The 23,299-nt window shown below is 35.9% G+C and overlaps 1 protein-coding gene across 2 annotated transcripts in view; it reads left to right on the top strand.

Annotated features, from left to right (window-relative positions):
- NDUFS4 (NADH:ubiquinone oxidoreductase subunit S4) overlaps nucleotides 1-23,299 on the top strand; it is a 110,230-nt gene that overhangs the window by 51,471 nt on the left and 35,460 nt on the right. For both annotated transcript variants that reach the window (XM_027076520.2, XM_027076521.2), the window contains exon 3: nucleotides 23,015-23,187. In XM_027076520.2, the coding sequence (XP_026932321.1) occupies nucleotides 23,015-23,187 (173 nt within the window). The remainder of the gene's footprint in view (nucleotides 1-23,014; nucleotides 23,188-23,299) is intronic.

The following is a 23,299-nucleotide window of genomic DNA, read 5'->3' as shown; positions in this document are numbered from 1 at the left end:
TAATACAAAATCTTACTGTACTTTTTTATTTGTTTAATCCATTTTTTAAGTGTATATATATATATGCATATATATATATATATAGCACCACTGTTGAGCACCTATGTAGTTTGAGCATTTAGCCATAAATATGGAACAACATTGTTGCCCTTAGAGCTTATATTCTTATGTATAAGCATATGCCAGCTTTCTAAATAATTAAGGTACTTTCATAGATTAATGAATGTTACAGAAAAAAATGAAAGGTGCTGGGATAGAGAGTAACTGGGGAGTGGATGGGCAAAAAAGGGGTTATTTGTAGGGCAATCAAAGCAAGCCACTTTGAGAAGGTATGATATATGAACTAAAATCTGAATGATGAAAAGGAGCCAGCTATGTGAGAATCCAAGAACCTACCAGGTAGAGGAAGAAGCTAATGTCCTGAAGTGTAAACCAGCTGGTAGTAGTCAAGAGAAGGAGAGCTGTGACATAATGAAAAGGGGGAGAATTAAACTCAATGAGGTAAAAGAGGTAGGCAGGGACTGCATCAGGTACAATTTTTATGTTCATGGTAAGAAGTTTGAATTTTATTTTTATCTTAATTATAATGGGAAGTCATTATAGGGTTTTAAGTAGGAAAGTGATTTTATCTGATTTACTGATCAAAAGAGCTTGGGAATTACTTGGCTTTTATGGTTAAAGGTCACTTGAAAGAAGCTCAAAGAAAGTGGTTAGTTTGTTGCCTTTTTTATTCACTCCTAAGTGAATAAAACTTTCCTAAAGTTTTCTACAAGTGATTAGATTTTGAACAGCCATTTAAAAAAAGATCCTGATTGGGGTGCCTGGGTGGCTCAGTCAGTTGGGCATCTGACGCTTGATCTTGGCTCAGGTTATGATCTCTTGGGTCCATGGGGTCAAGCCTCGGTACACTGACAGCATGAAGCCTGCTTGGGAATTCTCTTTCTCCCTCTCTGTCTCTGCCCCCCCCCGCCGCCCCCATCTCTCTCTCTCTCTCATTAGATAGATAAGCATTTAAAAAACAAAAGATCCTGGTTTTTGTCTTTACATTTTAGATTTTACATATGGTATAACAATTCATTGATGCTTGATTCTTGTATTCTGTATTTTCTGAATTTGAAATGCTTTTTGTTAAAGATCATATTGGGACCTGAAATAATAAATTCATCTCATTCCTCTAATTCACCACTCTCCCTGGTCTTCCCACACTCGCCCCACTCCACCCCTAAAAGGGGAGGGTAAAGTAGAGAACCATCATCCCTGTGAAGGAAAATAAATGAACTGAGCTGCTGTCCACCAAGTAGGTGCTGACAAAGCCCCAAATACATTTAAGTTTCTGTTCCTTGCTTCAGCTGGTGGCATGGGCAGGTGGAGATGGTTGTCTGTCTTCATTTTAATTTTGACTTCTTTCTGCCATTCCTTTCTCCCTCTTTCTGTCTGCTTTTTTGAGATTTGTCTCTCTCTCTCTCTCCAGTGTTTGTATAACTATTTCCCTCTGTCTTTGTAACTCTGTGTTCATCTTTTGCTGACTATGAATCTGACAGTCATCTTTTTCTGGCTGCTTGGTTTCCCCTTCACCCCTGTCAGTTTCCCCTTTCAGCAGCCTTTATAAAACTACAAAGGACTTCATCATTCCTTTCCTTTTCCTACCCCTTTGTCTCTTTTACTCTTGTTCTTCCTCCCTTTCTCTTCATTTTTCCACATTTCTGTTACTTTTGTCCTTTTTATTCTTTCTTTACTTCTTCTCCCTTCTCTCAAAATCCTGGGAAAGCTATGTCAGACCTAGAGAGGAGAGACAGAGATGGCCCCTACCCTCTAATAGCTTTTCTTCCCTCATTGCCTTATTTCCCCCCTTGAGAATATATAGGACTTTTGAAGACATTTACTAATTGGAAAAAGAAACGCCATGATTTGTACATTATATTACTTGAAATTTTCACCCTAGTGAGAGACTTTGGGATACTAGAAAGAGTATGGACTGATTTTATAGCTACAGCATTAGGTTTTTTAAATCCCTTCTTTAAGCTGTAAGACTTTGAGCAAGTTATTTAACTTCCTTGTCCTTATAAAATGAAAATGACTTTTCAGATTTGTTTTGCAAGTTAGTTTGAGAATACATTAAATAAGAGGAGATATAATATTTTACTTCATCATTCAATAAAAGCTCTTTTCCTCCCCCCCCCCCCCTTTTTTCCTATGTGGAATTGTCTGAAGAGAGAAGCAAACTGGAATGATGTTTGTTATCCTTAACTGAATCTGAAGTAATTGAGAAAACTACTATTATGAGTCACATTTCTATTCAGACACTAGGGAATTTTGGAGCAAAATATTGACCTCAGTTACAATGGTCTTATGTTAATATATTAGAGGTGTGTGTTTGTGTACGTATGTGTGTGTGTAGTTAATGATTTTTGTTATGTAACTTATCTATTTCTAACAGCCTTTTGCATTTTACTAAATCATCTGTGATATTACTATCTCATTAGTTTCTGACAATCGTTTGACAGTCTATACAATTATCGTTTCAATGAGAAATTTCTTTAGTCACTTATAACCTATTTTTTTTTTAAGTTTATTTATTTTGAGGGAGAGAGTGCATACAGGAGGGGCAGAGAGAGAGGTAGAGAGAGAGAGAATCCCAAGCAGGCTTCGCAAGGTTAGCACCGGCAAGGAGCCTGATGTGGGGCTCCTTGTGGATCTTGAACTCACAAACTGGGAGATCATAACCTGAGCGAAATGGGCTTGATCACGTGATGCTAAGATCATGACCTGAGCTGAAATCAAGAATCTGATGCGCAACCGTGGAGCCACCCAGGCACCCCTATAACCAGTTTTTAATGGGAACTTTAAACTGTATTACTCCAAAGAAGTTTCTGAAGGCCTTAATTCATGATATGTTCTATTCAGGTATTAAACTATATGTAATTTTAAAACTTTACTGATTTTAACTGTAAAATATCCACATTATAGAAACATTAACTTGGAAGTATAAAAGTACAAAGAAAATTAAAATCATCTTTAATTTGAGTCTTGGTGATATTACTTCATTTTTCTATGAATATTTAAACACACCAACCATATTTATATAGAACACATCATGCTTCATAATTTGATGTACTATTTTTTTTCATTAATGCATACTGTATTTGCATTATATTTTGAATATCTTTAAAAGTATTCAAAAGCACTACGGTGCCTGGGTGGCTCAGTCACTTGAGTATCCAACACTTGATTTCAACTCAGGTCATGATCCCGGTATCATGGGATCAAGCCCCCCATTGGATTCTGCACTTAGCATAGAGCCTGCTTAAGATTCATTCTCCCTCTCCCTCTCCCTCTCCCTCTCCCTCTCCCTCTCCCTCTCCCTCTCCCTCTCCCTCTCCCTCTCCCTCTCCCTCTCCCTCTCCCCCTCCCTCTCCCTCTCCCCGTGCCCCTCTTCCCTACTTATGCTCCTTCTGTCTCTGTCAATCAATATTATTCAAAAGCATAATTGTAAATGGATGTATAGTCTCCCATTGTATGGCTATACCATAATCATACCTATTGTTATACTTCGCATTATTTAAAATTTTTCACAATTACATACAATGCTAGAATGAACAACTTTATACCTAAGTCTAATCTTTGATAGCATCTTTATTTTAGGATTGATTCTATGAGTTGAATTACTAGATCAAAGGGGTTAATATTAATATTTCAAATATTTTTGATACCTAAAGATAATACAGGATACTTCTAGAGGTTACTAATTAACTCTATATAATTTTAGAGGTGTGGCTCTTCATAGCCTTTTTTTTTTTTTTTTTTTTTAAGCATACATGGTCCAGTTCTGTGGATGCCTTTCAGAGTCTGACACATGGGTATAACAAATTCTAAGAAGTGGAATACATACAAGAAGTAGAAAACAGTAAAAACACCTTTAATATTTTAATGCATTTAAAATATTTAAATGCATTGAAAGTACTTCAAAGCTTAGTACATCCTGAGGATCAACATTATGAAGTTAGCTATCATTGTACTATCAATTCATGATATTCAGGTTGATGAGATTTCTATCATAAATATACGTAAAATGCATAGCAATTAGTACTATTACTACTGTTATTTTATAATGCATTATAACAGTTTGTTATATAAAGACTGTATCTGAGGAAGTTATGAAGCATTCTCCGTATCTTACATGTCAGTCTGTATTCTTTCTTATTCTTGTTATAATGCCTTTCCAGAACAATGCAAGCTAATCCTTTAAAAAATGTCTACAGTACTTACTTTGTCATTTATTTGGTGAATTATGTTAATATTGATTTTTTATTTAATTTATTGTAGTCAGAAACACACTCTGAATTCGGTTTCGAAATTTCTTAAGACTTTTTTTTTTAATAGCTCAGAATGTCATCTGTCTTAATGTTCCCATGTATACTTGGAAAGAATGTGCATTTTCTAGTTTTGGGGTTTGGTGTTCCATAAATTTCAGTTAAGTTTTATGTTGGTATATAGAGTTCAGATTTTCTTCATCCTGCCTAATAATTTTGTTTACATCTTTTGTCCATTACTGAGAGTAGTGTTAACATCTCAAACTTTAATTTGTCTGTTTCTTATGTTAGTAGTTCACTTTTTTGCTTCACTTATTTTGAAGCTCTACTGTTAGATGCATAAACGTTGAATGTATAAACACTGAAGAGTGTTATGTGTGCTTAATAAATTGATGTTTTTATTGGTATGTAAGGTCCCCCTTTTCCTGGTGCTAATCCTTATTCTGAGGTCTACGTGGGTGACATTAAACAGCTGCTCCTTTCTTCTTAGTTTTGCATGGTGCATCATGTTTCACTCTTTTACTTTTAACCTGTTTGTGAGCTCATGTTTTAAGTTTGTCCCTTGCACATACATATATTTGGCTCTTGCTTTTATTTTACCTAGTTTGTCTCTGCCTTTTAATTCCCATTTGACTTTTTTCCCCTTCCTTCTGTCCTCCCTCCCTCTTTCTTTATTTTCTTTCTTTCTTTCTTTCTTTCTTTCTTTCTTTCTTTCTTTCTTTCTTTCTTTCTTTCTTTCTTTCTTTCTCTCTCTTTCTCTCTTTCTCTCTTTCTCTCTTTCTACTTCACCCATTTCTTTCACTCTAGCCCCCCATCTCCGACAGTCACCAATCTGTTCTCTGTATCTATGGGCTTGGTGTTTTCTGTTTTTTTTGTGTGTGTTTTGCCTTTTTTTTTTTTTTTTTTTTTTAGATTCCACACATAAGAGAGATCATGCAGTATTTGTCTTTCTCTGACTTATTTCACTTAGCACAATTCATGTGAGGTCCATCCATTTTGTTGTTAATGGAAAGATCTCATTCTTTTCTATAGCTGAATAATATTCCATTAAATATATATACATGTTAATCTATATATATGCACACACACCTATATGTGTATATACAAACCATACATACATACCACAAATTCTTTACTCATTCATCCATTGGTGGACACTTAGGTTGTTTTTATATCTTGGCTATTATAAATAATGCTACAATGAACATGGGGATGCATATATCTTTTTAAATTAGTGTTTTTGTTTTCTTCAGATACATACCCAGAAGTAGAATTGCCGATAGTTTTATTTTTAAATAAATAGTAGCTTTATTTTTAACTTTTTGAGGACCTTCCATGCTGTTTTCTACAGTGACTGCACTGTAGTTTACATTTCCACGAACAGTAACACAGGTGTTCCCTTTTCTCCACACCCCTACCACACTTGTTATTTCTGGTCTTTTTGATAGTAGCCATTTTAACAGATGTGAGGTGATAGATCATTGTCATTTGATTTGCATTTAAAATCCCTGATCACTGATGATGTTGAACATCTTTTCATGTACCTTTTGGTCATCTGTATGTCTTCTTTAGAAAAATGTCTATTCAGTTCTTCTTCCAATTTTTTAGCCAGATTTTTGTTTGTTTTTTTGTTTTTGCTATTGAGTTGTATACATTCTTTAAATTTTTTGGATATTAGCCTCTTATCAGATATATGATTTCCAAATGTATTCTCTCATTCAGTAGGCTGCCTTTTTCATTTTGTTGATGGTTTTCTTTGCTGTGTAGAAAGTTTATAATTTGATATAGTCCTGTTATTTACTTTTACTTTTAAATCTGAAGAGTCATTGCCAAGACTGATATCAGGGAGCTTACTGTCTGTATTTTCTTCTAGAAGTTTTATGGTCTCAGGTCTTATGTTCATATCTTTAATCCATTTTGAGATAATTTTGTATATGGCATAAGATCATAGTTTCATTCTTTTTCATGCGGTTGTCTAGTTTTCCCAACACCTTTTATTCAAGAAATTGTCCTTTCTCCATTGTGGATTTTTGACTCTGTTGAAAATTAATTGACCATGTATGCATGGGTTTATTTCTGGACTCTATTCTGTGACATTGGTCTATATGTGAATTTTTATGCCAGTGCTGTTGCTGTTTTGATTACTGTAGCTTTGTAATATAGTTTAAAGTCAGGGTGCATGATTCCTTTAACTTTGTTCTTTTTCATGAATGGTTGGCTATTTGGAGTCTTTTTTAGGACTGTTTGTTCTATTTGAGAAAACTGCCATTGGAATGTTGATAGGAATTGCATTGAATCCATAAATTACTTTGAATGGTGTGGACATTTAACAATATTCTTCCAGTCCATGAGCATGGAATGTCTTTCCATTTATTTGTCTTCATTTTCTTTTATCAATGTCCCATAGTTTTCATTATACACGTTTACATCCTTGGTTAAATATATTCCTAGATAATTTTCTTTTTAATGCTATTTTAAATGAGATTGTATTCTTAATTTCTCTTTCTGATAGTTTATTATTAGTGTGTAGAAATGCAGCAGGTTTGGGGTGTCTGGTCGCTCAGTCAGTTAAACGTCTGACTTCAGCTCAGGTCAGGGTCTCATGGGTTGTGGGTTTGAGCCCCTGATTGAACTCTGTGCTGACAGCTTGGAGCCTGAAGCCTACTTTGGATTCTGTGTCTCCGTTTCTTTGACCTTTCCCTGCTTGTGCTCTCTCTCTCTCAAAAAAAAAAAAAAAAAAGTAAAAACATTTTTTTAATGTATAAAAAAAGAAAAGAAATGCAGCAGGTTTTTGTGTGTTGGTTTTGTATCCTGCACCTTTGTTAAAATCATTTTTAATTCTAATATATATTGTTTTAAACATTTATTTTTGAGAGAGAGAGAGAGAGAGAGAGAGAGAGAGATCGCGAATGGGGGAGGGACAGAGAGAGCGAGAGCGAGAGAGCGAGAGAGCGAGAGAGCGAGAGAGAGAGAGAGAGAGAGAGATCCTGAGTGGGGGAGGTGCAGAGACAGAAGGAGACACAGAATCTGAAGCAGTCTCCAGGCTCTGAGCAAGCTGTCAGCACAGAGCCCCATGTGGGGTTCGAATTCACAAAGCATAAGATCATGGCTTGAGCCGAAGTCTGACACTAAACCAACTGAGCCACCCAGGCACCCCTAGTTCTAATATTTTTTGATGGGATCTTTTGGGTTTTCTGTACATACAATACCACGTCATCTAAAGAGTGACCATGTTATTTCTTCCTTTTCAATTTGGATGCCTTTTATAGCTTTTTCTTGCCTAATTGCTCTGGCTAGGACTTCCCATATTAATGTTGGACAGAAGTGGCAAGAGTGGGCATCTTTGTCTTGTGTCTGATCTTAAAGGAAAAGCTTTCAGCTTTCCACCATTGAGTATGTTGACTGTGGGCTTGTCACATGGCTTTTATTATGTTGAGGCACATTCCCTCTAAACCCACTTTGTTGAGTTTTTATCGTAAATAGATGTTAAATTTTGTCAGATGCTTTTTTTGCATGTATTGAGTTGATCTTATAATTTTTATCTTTCATTTTGTTAATTTAATATTATCTCTGTTAATGTGTAATTTCTACCTTTTAATTCCCATTTGATTTCCCTCCCTTCCTTTTGCCTTCTCCTTTCTCTTCCTTTTTTCTTCTCCTCTCCTTTACTACCTTTGTCATCATGATTTTAGATTGAATACATTTTTAAAAACCCATTTCATCTCTCCTATTGATGTTTTATCTCTACCTCTTTTTTTAGTGAGTCCTTTAGGGATTATAGTATGCATTCTTAAGGTTTTATATTCTGCTATGAACTAGTAACATATCACTTTACATATAACCTTGAAACAGTGCTTCCATCTGTTACACTAGTCCTTTGTGTTAATGTTGACATACATTTTACTTCCCAATATAAGCCTCATAGTAAATTATTAATACTGCTTTAAACAATCAGTCATCTTTAAAGAAATTAAGAAACAAGGAGAAAATCTTTTATATTTACCCACTGATTTACCATTTTTGGTGTTCTTCATTCCTCCATATACAGAGATACAGATTTCCATCTGGTATCTCTTTCATCCTGAAGAACTTCATTTTAACATATCTTATAGTGCACATCTATTGGGACAAAATGTCTTAGTGTTTGTGTATATGGAAATGCCTTCATTTTGCCTCTGCTTTTGAAAGACTTTGCTTTAGCTCAGCTCAGGCTGCCATAACACCATAGACTGAGTGGTGTCTATAACAAATTTATTTTCTCATAGTTTGCGAGGCTAGAAATATAAGATTCAAATGCCAGCACGTTCGTTTCCTGTTAGGATGATCTCCCAGGCTTGTAGATGGCTGCCTTCTCACCTTGTCTTCACATGGCGAACAGAGAGAACGAGAGCAAATGTGAGTGTGCAGGCAGGCATGAGTAAACAAGTGCTCAGGTGTCTCTTCTTATATAGGCACTAATCCCTTTATAAGAACCCCACATCTTGATTCATCTAACTCTAATTACTTCTCAAAGGCCCATCATGTTTCCAAATGCCATCCTATTTGGGGTTAAGCCTTCAATACATGGGTTTGTGGGGCAGAGGGACACTGAATGTTACAGACATTCTGCTCATAACAACTTTTTCACTGGTTATAGAATTCTAGGTTGAAGGTTTTTAACACCTTAAAGATGCCATTCCATTTTTTTTAAATTGTGGTAAATACACATAACACAAAATTCACCAACTTAGCCATTTTTAAGTGTACACTTCAGTGGCCTTAAGCTTATTTACAATGTTGTGCAGCCATCACCAGTGTCCATTTCAAGAACTTTTTCATGGTCTCAAACAGAAACTCTGAATCCATTAAACATTAACTCCCCATTACCCACTTCCCCAAATCTCTGGTAACCTTTATTAGGCCTTCTGTTTCTATGAATTTGCCTATTATTCATTCTTCTTATGAGTAGATTCATGCAATATTTGTCCCTTTGTTACTGGCTTAATTTTTACATAATTCTTATAATGTGTCAGGATTTTACTTCTTTTTAAGATTATCTAAGTTGCATTGTGTATATATACGCTACATTTTGTTTATTCATTCATCTGTTGGTGGACAATTTGGGTTCTTTCTGCCTTTTGGCTGTTGTGAATAATGCTGCTGTGAACATGGATGCACAAATATTTGTTCCAATCCCTGCTTTCAGTTGTTTTGGGTATATGCCTGGAAGTGGAATGGTTGGATTATATGATAATTCTATGTTTAACTTTTGAAGAACTGCCATACTGTTTTCCACAGTGCCTGTACCATTTTCACATTCCCACCAGCAGTGCATAAGTGTTTCAATTTCTTCACATCCTCATCAACACTTACTTTCTGTGTTTTATATAATAGCCATCCTGATGGGTGTGAAGTGGTCTCTCATTGAGGGTGTCATTTGCATTTTCTTAATGACTAGCGATACGGAGCATCTTTTCATGTGCTCGTTGTCCATTTGAATATCTTGAATATTCAAGTATTCCCATTTTTTATTTGGATTGTTTTTTGTTGTCTTTTTTTAATAAATATATTCTGAATATTAATCCCTTATCAGATATATGTCCTGTGCACAAATGTTTTTATTTTGATGAAATCCAGTTTATTTTGCTTTTGTTGCACATGCTTTCGTTGTCATATCCAGGAAGTTCTCCTTAAATTCAGTGTCATGGAATTTCCCCCCAGTGTTGTGTTTTCTTTCTTTCTTTTTGTTTTTTAAATTTTTTTAACGTTTGTTTATTTTTGAGAGACAGCCCGCTTGCGGTGGGGGGAGAGGAGGGGGAGAAAGAGAGAGGGAGTCACAAAATCCCAAGCAGGCTCCAGCTCTGATGTGTCAGCACAGAGCCTGGAGCGGGTCTCTAAACTCACAAACCACGAGATCATGACCTGAGCCCAAGTCAGTTGCTCAATGGACTGTACCACCCAGGTGCTCCAACCCCCCTCCCCACTCCCCAGTGTTTTCTTAGGAGTATTATAGTTTTAGCTCTTACATTTAGGTCTTTGGTCCATTTTGAGTTAACTTTTGTATTTGCTATAAGGTAAGATTCCAATTTCATTCATAGGCATTTGGATATGCAGTTTCCTTGGCTTTGGATATGCTTTCTTCATTGAATGGTTTTGGTACTTTTATTTTCCCCCCATCTAACCTTCCCAATAATTGTGTTGTAAATGCCTTTCTCATGTTTCCTATAGAGGTGTTGCCAGCCAAGATAAGGGAGAATTAAGGGTTGCACATACAGACAAGAATTAGGTTTGAGACATTTAATTTTAGTCTCAATAAAGAAAGAAGGATTACTCTGCCACAGAGAGGTTCCAGTTCCAAGAATTTTGACCTGATGGAGTAATGTAGGTGGTGTATATATAAAGTGGACAGGGCCCAGGGAATGGATGGAGACAATTATGACAGAAGTGACTGGTCAGAAAGCAGGTGTTTTCACATTTTGTTAGCTACAGTATAGACCCTAGAGCTGCCTCATTTCCTCTCCTCCCCTGCTCCCCACACCTGGTTAGTCCTTCCTAGAAGCCCTTGCCGTGGCCACTTGGGCCCACTACAACTCCTGCTGCACCTGAGCCAGGGTCTTCTCTGTAGCGTGGTCTGCTGTTCAGGATCCCAGAGCTGGGATTTGTATTGCTTAATTTCAGCTCTGATATAGTCCAGCCTCTTTCCCACTGTGTGGCCCAAGCTTCTCCCGTCTCCTCTTTGACCAGCACAGGACCCAGAAATTTAAAGACCATGTTAGACCGAACCAGCAGGGCCAATTCCTCCTTAATGATATTATTTTTATTAGTTGCACCTCAGGCTTCTGCTGCCCAGACATGGATTTAACTCAGGTCCTTCTGTAGCTGCTGATATCTCCAATTCTCCCTATAGCTTCTTCTGGATTAGTTTAGCCATGGCAGGGATGAAGGCCTGCATGGAGTTGGGAGAGGGGCTCTGGGTCTCATACTCTGGAAGGTACCTGAACTCGCCTTTCTGCCTGACATTCTCCCTTCACTATTAATTGAAGTATAGTCTTGGCCTCTTGTTGAAAATCAGTTGACTATATATGCAAGAGTTTATTTTGGGGCTGTCTGTTCTGTTTCATTGGCCTGTATCTGTCCTTATACCAGTACCACACTATTTCAAATGCTATAGCTTTACATAAGTTTTGAAATCAAGATATTTGAGTCCTCTTTGTTCTTCTTTTTCAAGATTTGTTTTGAGACCAGAATTCCATATGAATTTTGTGATGAATTTTTGTTTCTGCAGAAAACATAACTGAGATTTTGGTAGAGTTTGCATTAAATCTGTAGGTTGATTGGGTAATGTTGTCATCTGAACAAAAGACATGCCAGTCCATGAACACGAAATGTCTTTCCATTTATTTTTGTGTTCTCTAATTTCTTTAAACAGTGTTTTGTAGTTTTCAGTGTACATGTCTTTCACCTTCTTGGTTTATTCCCAGGTATTTTATTCTTTTTAATACTACTGTAATTGGAATTGTTTTCTTAATTTTCTTTTCATATTCTTTATTGCTAGCATTGAGAAACAAAACTGGGGGGGCGCATGGGTGTGTCAGTTGGTTAAACATCCGACTTCTGTTCAAGTCTTGATCTTGTGGTTAGTGAGTTTTGAGTCCCACATTGGGCTCTCTGCTATAGCACAGAGCCTGCTTCAGATCCTCTGACCATCCCCCCCCCCCCCCACCGCCCCTTCCTTGCTTGTGCTTTCTCTTAAAAATAACTAAACATTAAAAAAAAAAAGTTAAAAAAAAAAAACCACACAACTGGGTTGCTTGTGTGTGTGTGTGTGTGTGTATCTTGGTACTTTGCTGAACTTGTTCATTAGCTCTAACAGGTTTTGTGAGTGTGTATGGAGTCCTATAGATCTATGAACAGAGATAATTTTACTTTATTTAGAATTTGGATGCCTTTTATTTATCTTGGGTAATGGCTCCTTTTCAGAACTCTGCCTCAAAAAGGTTTGTTACCTCAGCAACCCTAAGCTCCTAAATCCTACTTTCTCTGCTCTGATACTAACTACTGTGTTGTGCTTAGGCTTCGCCATGGTCTGCAGTGTGCTTCCAGGCATAAAGCTGAGATAGTTAAGGACTACATCATGAATTCTCCTTCCAGGGATTACACTGTGATTCTGCCTACCATCCAGTTGTCCAGTATCTGAAAATAGTGCTTAAAGTAACTTTCCCAGTTTTATATGTCAAGGGCAGTAGTCTGGTAACACTTAATTCCATCATGGATGGCAGTGAAAGTCCATTTACATACTACATTGTGATGATTCTTTTACAATAATGGCTTTGTTAATGAATCTGTACTTTTTTTTAAACTACCTTTAACAATTTGTTCAGGTACTGATTCTCTCAATTCTTTCTATAGAACATAGAACATGTTTAATGACACCCCAACACACTACATACTATGGCTGAATTTAGGTTTCATTTTAGTATACAGCCAGACTTCGGCTCACAGTAATTGAGTCATGCTTACCAAGACCCAGTTGTGTTTGTTTCCATAAGTTTCTATGCTAGTTTTCCTTGAAATTGTGATTATATAATTTAATTGAATACTATGATCTGATTGCTATATAGGGGACAAAGAGTTCTTTCTATGACAGTTCTGTTGAATACTTTGAAAAGGCAATATAATGGAGGGGCACCTGTGTGGCTGGCTCAGTTGGTTAAACATCTGGCTCTTGATTTCTTGATTTTGGCTCAGGTCATGATTTCATGGTTCATGAGTTTGAGCCGTACATCGGGCTCTGTGCTGACTGCATGGAGTCTGCTTGGGATTCTCTATCTCCCTCTCTGTCTGCCCGTGCCCACTTGTTCACACACACTCTCTCTCTCAAAAAATAAATAAACATTTTAAAAAAAGAAAAGACGATAATGGTGCATTTCTTTAAAAAAAGTTTTTTTAAAACATTCATTTTTGGGAGACAGAGACACAGCGCAAGCAGGGGTGGGGCAGAGAGAGAGGGAGACACAGAATCTGAAGCAGGCTCCAGACTCTGAGCTGTCAGCACAGAGCCTGATGTGGGGCTCGAACTCATGAACTGTGAGATCATGACCTGAGCAGAAGTCCGATGCTTAACGACTGAGCCACGCAGGCACCCTGATGATGGTGAATTTTTAATGAATTCTGTCAAATTAGGTGGAGGTGAAACAATTACAAAAGATTATAATGTAAAAAGGAAATCATAAAATTCTAGACAGATTTTGGACTCTGTTTCCCAAATGTCTTTGCGTTCTAACTTCACATTTAAAAACCCCCAAACTAATAAATTAACTTATTTTCCTGGTAACTTGTCAAAGAAATGACACTTAGAATTCTAATCATTGGACCCATACTCAAAGAAAAAATACTGGCCCTATTATCAGATTATTAGAAGAGTGTACATGTATGCTTTTTAAGTTAAAATACAATGTATAAGGTGTGAATGTATATGTGTGCACATGCATGCACATGTGTGTGTATATTTACTTACTTAGGTGGTCCCCTGTCGTCACTAGTACTTTCCGCTAACTGACTGTCAATTCCTGAGTCAGAAAGGAGACTTCTGTTGGGTAATTTCACTTTTATTCTGAATTAACAAGGAATTGTCTTACACATCTTAATGTGCCTCCTCACAGTCTAGTTTGATCTTCACATCTTTGCCTCTTGAATATTGCTTTGTTAAACAGAAGCATTTAGGGGCTTCTGGGTGGCTCAGTTGGTTAAGTGTCCGACTGCAGCTCAGGTCGTGATCTCATGGCTAGTGAGTTCGAGCCCCTCATCGAGCTTGCCACTGCTGTCAACGCAGAGCCTGCTTCAGATCTTCTGTTACTCGCCCCAACCCTGCCTCTTCTCCGTTTGCATTCTCTCTCTCAAAAATAAATAAATCTTTAAAAAATCTTAAAAAAAAAAACCATTTAGCTTTGGATCTGTTATTTTTTATTACTTCCAGCCTCCTTTGCAGATTTAATTAATTTCATTTATTGCTTAAACTATTTCTTGATTTTAAGAAGTTAATTTACCTTCTGTTCCTTTGCTTTGATATTTTTTCAACAATTATTTGATATTTGGTTCTTTGCTGCTATGGCTTTTGTTTTCATAGTTCTTAACGTATGTTGTGTGTATGTCAGCCTTTTAATTTTTTACCAGGGTATGAGGAGGACTGTTGGATTAAAAAATTGGATCTTTTCAGACTATTCCAAGTGCTCTGTGGCCACACTTTTTTGTCCTTTTATTTCGCCTTCTGAAAAAGCTCCTACATGCCTGATAGCTACATGACTTCGTGATTTAAAAATCCCAAAACTTCTGGAGCATTGGATTAAAAAGAAAAAAAAAAAGTTGCCTTAACTGTTACAAAGTTGATCATTATTATTATAGCTTTCTTCTTAAAATTATTAGCTTAGTAACTTTCAAAATGATTCAGAGAAGCATGTTGGTTTTCACTGACACAATATTGATCATTTAATTTGTGAGGCATGTTTTTTTTTGTTTTTTTTTTAGTAACTTTCAGTTGTTTCAAAATTAATAGAAACCAAAAATTGTTTCATGTGTTTCCTTGTATAAAAATGAAGTCTCCCAATGAATTTTCCTGATTTGAGGGGGGGAAAGTTTTAGCATTTTTAAAAAATTGTAGCATTCTCTCATAAAATAGCTGATTAGTAGACTTGATTTGGCTATGCCATATGTTAAATCATACACTACAAAATTAACTATATACAGAACAAATTGAAAATATTTGCTATCCGCACACCATTGTGTTGAGAAGGAACAATTTATTTTGCCCTTCAAGGTCCCTCTGGATGGACCAAGAACCAAGTTGACATGAGACAGATTAACAGGAGACAATAACATTTCATGGTGTACATTTGGCAGTTCACATAGCCTTGGAGTTCCAAAGACAGTTGAGCAACATGATGCCTCTTTGAGCTAAGGAGAGGGTGGGAATCTGAGGATACAAAGGGGAGAAAGACTGTTAGCAGGAAGGTAAGAGGAGATGTTTAAAAAAACAAGAGTTGCCTTATTATATAGATAAATTTCTTAGGTAAAGAGGAATCTCTGTTAGTAGCTCTCTTTCTGGTACAAATAGGCAGTTGAGGGAGAGGTAAAGAGCTTTTCCTGAATGTGCTGGGTTTTGATTGCTTTTAGTTCAAAATGATGTCCATGCCAAATTGACCCATATTGGTGTGGCCTACCCTTGGCCCCTACAATTACAAAGAGATTGTGTGATGTTTCAGAGTTATATTTTGGGCAGTTAATTAGATTTTAGATGAGTGTTAACCTTTTCATGGCGGTTTCTTTTGGTAGCTGCTCTTATAAAGTAATATAACATCATTTAGGTCATTTTTGAGGAAAATTTGTTAAATTTTTGGTATGTTTTTACAAGTCAAAAACCAAACTCATCTTCTGTAGTTTTGTGTGGAAGAACGCACACTAAATAAATCCAAGCCAATTAATATATACCTGTGCCTTGAGAGGATAAATGGAAGTTGGCTTCCCTTTTGGTGGCAATACAAAATTTGACCACAGTTTTGGAAAGCAATTTGATGACATATTACGGACCACGAACATTCTTATAACCTTTGACTTTATCAGTTCTACCCTCAGTTGTGGTTAAAGGAATTAGGTTACAGGGATTTTCATTGCAGTATACTGGAAAAGCAATAATAACAAGACAGTGTGATTTTTCAATAATGAGAGATTGCTGATCGATCTATCATGGCCACTAGCTCAGGAAATGAATGGGTGAGTCCTGGTGCACTGCCTCAGCCAACTGCTCCATCCCAGGAGATTCCTGAGGGGGCTGGACAAATTGGAACCATAGCTCCTGGCTGCGTTTGCCAACACTGTTGCTGAACAAACTTGTTGCAAGAGAAGCCAATAACTCAAGAGATAAGGGTTTGGAAAAAAGAAAGGGAGAAATTTATTTCAGGGGCCAGCAGTCATTGGAGGTGGCAGGTTCAAGCCTTAACAACCTACCTCTCTGCTGGCAAGATGGATACCTGGAGTTTTATAGGGAAAGTTTGTGGTGGGGGGGTGGTCCATGCAAGAAAGCAAGCAGAGAGCTCATGATCACAGGTGGAATTCAGTATGTGTTTAGCCCATGATCATGGTCTGAGAAGGGGATGTGTAGGGTATGGTCTTCTAGACACTCATTTACTATTCGAGCCTTTCTGGTCTGGCAGTTGGAATGTTCAGTCATTGCAAAATGTCTTCGTCAATGCCTCAAGAAAGTGCAGTAAGAAATAAGCACAATACGTTTTAGTTAGAGTGTGAGTTAAGCAGTCTTGTCTATTTCTGGTTTTAACCATTGGCGTCTGTAGTTTAGTAAGAGGGCTCATTGACACAATTGGCTAAGACATTGTGACATATTAACTTAATAGACTATTAATGAGGATTATGGGGCACCTGGGTGGCTCAGTCGGTTGGGCGTCTGACTTCGGCTCAGGTCATGATCTCACAGCTTGTGAGTTCGAGCTCTGCATTGAGCTCTGTGCTGACAGCTCAGAGCCTGGAGTCTGCTTTGGATTCTGTCTTCCTCTCGCTCTGTCCCTCCCCCACTTACACTCTGCCTGTCTCTCAAAAATAAATAAGCATTAATTTTTTTTAAATAGACTACTAATAAGGATTAAAACAAATATGAAAACTAGGTCAAAAGAATCAATGCAAAATAACTGTATTATTATAACTATGTAAAGTGGAATTGTATATGGATATTTATTGGTAGGTAAAACAGTTAAGAAAATGGTTGCTAGGGTGTTAAGCATATGGATATATTTTTATAAATTTCTCTTTAATATTATTAAGTGTTTACCAGTATCGTTAAAATCTTAAGTGTCTTGAAGGAATCATCTTCTCTGTCCCTCTTTGGTCAGATATTTTCTGATACTCTTTCACCTTTAAAATTTGATTAAATTTTTTTATTTAATCGTTCCAAACAGTGCTATTACATAGCTTCTGTGATACAGTTTTTAAAGGAGGAAATGGACATAGAGTTTAAGCAACTCGTCAGTACTGCATAGGTAGCAAATGGTGGTCCTTGGGTTCCTCCAGATTTATCTGAATCCTACTTGCTTTCTCTTAACCAATATTGTATTTTCCATTGTGATTATTTAGTTATTTCTGCCACGCATCACCCCTACCATGGGTGCACAAATTGTAAACTTATTCAGGAATAAAATTTTGTCTTTATATCCCCTGCAGCCTCTGGCATGGATAACTTGGCATAATAGGATCTTTCATTTTGAGTTGAAATAAAGTAAATTATATCTTATTCTTTCAGTTTCATGAATGTTGTAGGCTTATCAGTATGTGTTTTCATACTTAACACAACGCATTTAACATATTTTACTCAGTGTTTTTGATGTGTACAACAAATGGGACGTTCAGCCCTTGTTTTTAAAAAGCTACATTTTTCTCTCCTCCAAACTTGAAGCAGCTTATGGACTCTAATTACAAAACCCTTTGTTGTATTTTGATTACTAACTCGTTTTTCAAAGAAGATGGGAGATTTTCTGTATCTTAACACCAGCTTCCCATTACTTATTCACTCCGTTCTTTTTAGAAAGTTCAATATTACTTTTTATGAGAATAGAGATGATGTCTGTACTGTTATGAGCATTATGTCTAGTAACTAATACATAGTAGGTGCCAAAAAATACGTTGAGTAAATGAGATACATTCTTTTTATTGTCTAAGGTAAGCACTTTATATATATTAGTCCTCATTTTACTTCATTTAGTTAATTTTATAGATGGTGAATGAAAAGAAGTTTATTTGCCCAAAGTTGTGATTTGGTCTTCTTCTAACCCAGTTTGACTCAGCCCTTTGCTTTTAACCATTGCTCCTGTTCACAAAGAGCTAGGAGTAATGAAAATAGTTAGGGATTGATACTCATGTGTAATTCTTAGTTTGATTATGTGTTACGTGATTTTCAGAGTCATTTGCATGTTACTGTTTCTATCTTAGCATTTTATTTAAAACTGAACTTTTGGTTCCGTGGTAGCCTTGCCCAGTATACAGAATGTAATGTTGCATTCCAATGCTTGTTTCATTACCTGGTTGGATTCCCACATCCATGTGTTGCTTTAACAGACAAGCAAAAGTCAGTTCTACTAGCACACCTCTAATGTATTTTTACAGTTTTTATTTGTATCTGAATTTTGATGACCACTGACTTTTTAGAAGTGCTTAAAGTTCTTCCATAATAAGTAAATACCTATAGTTATGCTGTCAACTCTTTATATTGTTCAAACTATAAAATTTATTTTGTAAACTGTCCTTCATTATTTATGAGACCACTTAGTGAGTTTCTTGTGCAAAGTATCTGTAGGGTACTTGAAAGGAAGTTTTTATTACAGATTTTTTTTTTAACATCTTTCATGGTTGAAGTAGAATATAAACGCAGTCTTCAAATTTAGATCAGTTTTAGCCCTAGAATAAATGTAAATACATGATTGGTAACTAAAAGCTTGCAGTAGAACAAGTTTCTATAAGCAGTATTTGTACTTAATGTTCCAGCATGTGCTCTATTAAAACTTTTCAACATCGATCCATACATGCAATTTATTGACCTTATTACCCAGAAACCTGGTTAAAATTTTGGCTTTTCTGGATATGCTGGGAGATCTGTCAAAAATTCACCAAAGTGGTGAAAACCTTTTTCATTTATTTCTCTTTATGACAAGTGTAAACTATTAAGGTTAAGTGGGTGGGGCAACTGGAAGTAATTACTAAGGCCAGTGGCATTTTTGTGGTTTAATAAAGGCAGAAGCTAATTATTCAGTTTTTATTTAAGTGAAATGGTGCCAGAAAGGAGGTTCCTGCAGAGCAGCTGCACTCCTTCAGTGTTACCCTAATTTACCAAAGACACAACTGTCACAAACAAAACTTTTAAACTTGATATATAACCACAAAAGTAAGGAGGCTTTTGTTTGGAGTGCATGCAGAAGAACTCCTTTATACAAATCAACCGGCAGATGACGGACAATGATGAAAATTTGATTCTTTGAAGTCATAATAGTCATTGAAATGTGTGAAATTCTGGTATTGAAAAGAGAGCGGCCAGCAAGACTCTAAATCCTGGGTGGTTGCAAGAAGCTTGCTGGGAGGTTTTTCTGCATTTTGACACCAACTTCCCATTGCTTGTTCCCTGCTTCCTTTGTTAAAAAAAAAAAAAAAAAAAAGTTGAATTCACACAACATAAATGGGGACAGTTGATAACCGAATCATACAGTTTTTATATGGAAAACAAATATTTTATAATGGAAATTGGTATTTGAAAGAATAAAGTTCATTTACATCTACTGGCATATACTTTCTTAATGATTTTTTAAATTCCTCTTCCGTTTAAGTAGACTTGTGAGATAGAAGGTCAGCTGTAAGCTCTTCCAGAATTTAAGACTGTGGAGGAGATGGTGCTGAAAGAGAGGAACTTTGGAATTGTGAGGTGCATCTTTTCAGGAGCAAATATTTATCTGAATGCCCTTCAGTCTATGAATCATTAGTCACGTTTCTTAAGATCGCATTATGGTACATATGATTGGTGTTTGAAATTTTATTAAGATAGTAACATTATTTAATAATTTGAATACAGGTTTTATGCTTGACTCAACTGTTTAAAAATTAAAAGTTTTAAAACTCAGAAAATTAGTGTATATTATCTAAAGGATAACTTGATTTATGAGAATTTATACATAATTATTAGCTAGTGAGTGTTGAGTTTCTTTAGGTAAAAACTTGAAGGCTTCTCATCCAATGGGATGTAGCTTTTTTGTAGTCATAGACAATTATGAATTGTTATTTATAAATACGTATTTTGCCAATAAAATGAGAAATCTATTAAAGGCAATGTTGACATCAGCAAAGTATTTGGGTAAGTAGGGTTTTCTTTTTAGAAAACCACCGGTGATCCAATATTGCAATACAGAAATAGAAATCTAGACATAATGTCTTTAGTTCAATGTAGTTTAGTTTGCAGATGTTTTATTTATTTATTTTGAGGGAGAGCAAAGAATTCAAGACACAAGTAAAGATTTCAACATAGTGCTTCATAGTTCTTTTCAAGTATTACATTGTTTTAATGGAATCTTGGAGTGGGAGCTTTTAGCCCATTGAAATGTGGCTTAAAGGACAGGTTCTTCTGTCACTAGCTGAAGCCGTGTGGATGAAATGATAACAATAGTGTCGTAATGCATTTTAAAAGTGTGAGAAATCAGTTTGTCTAGACTGAGAGTGTGCCTACAGGGACTAGGAATTTTAGAGCTTCTGTGCCCTTTAGGTGTCAAGTATGTGAGAGATGCCAAGCCTTTTCATTCTCAGTCTTTGGCAGCAGCTCAACTCTGCTGCGGCACCTTACATGTCTTCTGCAGGCAAGAGCAGGGACTTTGTCAGAACAACTTGGGCTTCAAAATTCAGAAATTTTTTGTGCCAATGCCAACTTTAAATCGGGGGATGAGATCAATTTAAAAAATGTCATACTTGGAGAAGCTATGGAAGCACTGGTAGTTGTTCAAAATAGAAAGAGCTCCGTAACATTTTAGCCACTTAAAGAGATTTTCCATCCTAAAAAATCATTCTGTCCCCTTCTATTTTAATAGTACAAATCAAGAAATGCTGTTTCTTTTTTTAAAAAGTTTTATTTTCTATTACTTTGTCATATATATACATCACAATGTAGAAGGTAAAGAAAAAGTAAATCTGTTCCCTATAATCTCATCTTCCTGAGCTAAATGGTATTATAAGTGTTTAATGTCTCCTTTCCTGTAAGTCGCAAAGAGTAGCTAACTTATAGTTCTATTTTTTATGAACTTTTATGGAGGGTTTGCTGTGGAATTTGGAAATGGTGCCTCGCCCTGTAATTTTGTAACACACTTATATTGTTTATTTATATACCACTTAAACTCTAGCTGAGGAAATAGGACTTTAATATAAAGATATGTAATTAAATAATAATATGATAGATTACAAGTGCTATAGTGAATTCAAAAGAAATAAGCAATGAGGACTTCCCAGGAGTCTCTTTTAAGCTCTTGAGTAGAGAAATATGCTTCAGAAAGTGAACAAATGTCATAAAACATGAAATTCCTTTGAAATTGAACTTGGCGATTAAAAATTACCAATTAAAACTTATATTCATACATTTAGAAATTATGAACCAATTGCATTTATTTTATTTAAGAAACTTTTTAAATGTAGGCACATACTAGAAGTGCGTATTTGTGTAAATATTTATATGGATTATTTTGATAGTTTCTCCAAACAGACAAGCTGTGACAAAGTAACCACACCTACTTATTGGTGCAGGTGGAAAGGTATTGTGTTAAGCAGAAGATTGGTTGCCAGCTAAAATAACTTTAAACAGTGTTTTCTTAATCTGTGAGTAGGAAGACTAGTGAAGTCAGAAATGCGCTTAGTATTTTCCCAGTATATGTTGCCACACTAAGTGTTGACAGTAATTATTTGGTCCATAGCATTGTTTAGAGTGGAACTATAAATTAACATTAGTCTTCTTTAGGGGATATGTTAAAATGAAATAGAAATTCACAAAATTTTCTAGTTTTCACAGGTTTGGTGATTTTTTTCATGTTTAACTCTGTTGTTTTTAACCAGTTTTTAAAAATTTAGTAAGTGAACCATGGTTTTAAAATGCTTCATTTGTAAGAATATGATTAACCCTGATATGATCTTACTTTGATCAAATATTCTACCATTACTGAAAGGAGACTTAAACTCTGAATTACTTTATTATTTTGTGTCCAGACTGCTACTATGTTTGATAAATATGTCTAATCTGGGGCATCAAAATTACAGGCATTTATCACTTTGAGCATTTGTTAAAATTATTTTAAAAAAAAGAGAATCAAGAAAGTTACCATTGTTTTCATATCACATTTCTGCAAAAACTGTGTAACTTTTATGGCTTACCTTTGCAGAATAAATTTGGTGTGGGTTCTTTTCAGTAGATTTCACTAAAAGGAGATAAATCAAAATGCTAATTAAAGTTTATAATTGATTTTATTTAACAAAAGGTTTAGGCCTTCCCCTGAAGGAAATGACTTCTTGTAAGCAGTTTGACACAGAAACCACTGATAATAGATTTTTTTTCTATTTAAAAGTAACTTTTTATATGCCCTTACTTTTTAAAAAATATATGTATTTTGAGAGAGAGCACACGTGCATGGGAGGCACAGAGAGAGAAGAGGACAGAGGATCTGAAGCGGTTTCTGTGCTGACAGCAGCAAGCCAGATGCAGGGCTTGAACTCACAAACCAAACTGAGATCTTGACTTGAGCTGAGGTCTGAGGTCGGATGCCTAACTAATTGAGCCACTGAAATGCCTCTCCCCTTAATTTTAATACCCATTCACATTCTTTCTCTGCTTACTAGTTACACCTGCTCATGAAATAAGAGTCTATAGGCTCTTCTACCAGCAAACTCTTCAGAAATTATCAATGCTTTATTGGACAAAAGGGACCTAATTTTTTTTTCATGAACCCTTTCCCACTGTACGCTAACACTCCTCCCAGTATACCTTTTCCGGATATCAAAATAGCAGTTTATATGGTAAAAGCAGAGTAGTGAAGTCAGAAAGCTAAAAACCCCAGTTTATAAGTCTGAATAGAATTGCATGAACATAAAAAGCAGCAAAAGTACATCAGAGTGTATGTGAGCTGTTAGAAATGTGTTTGCTTCTTTTTCTGTAGGATATCACTACTTTAACTGGCGTTCCAGTAGAGCATATCAAAACTAGAAAAGTCAGGATCTTTGTTCCTGCTCGCAATAACATGCAGTCTGGAGTAAACAACACAAAGAAATGGAAGATGGAGTTTGATACCAGGGAGCGATGGGAAAATCCTTTGATGGGTTGGGCATCAACGTGAGTACTTTGGTTTAATTTGAATATTGTTTCTACTTTTTCTGTGTGGGTTTTCCTTTTAAATATGTTAAATTGTAAATCCAATATGTTGACAATACTTTTTGAGACCATT

Source organism: Acinonyx jubatus, chromosome A1 (genome assembly GCF_027475565.1).
Source record: "Acinonyx jubatus isolate Ajub_Pintada_27869175 chromosome A1, VMU_Ajub_asm_v1.0, whole genome shotgun sequence".
NCBI lineage: Eukaryota > Metazoa > Chordata > Mammalia > Carnivora > Felidae > Acinonyx > Acinonyx jubatus.
This window is presented reverse-complemented; position numbering and strand designations above follow the sequence as displayed.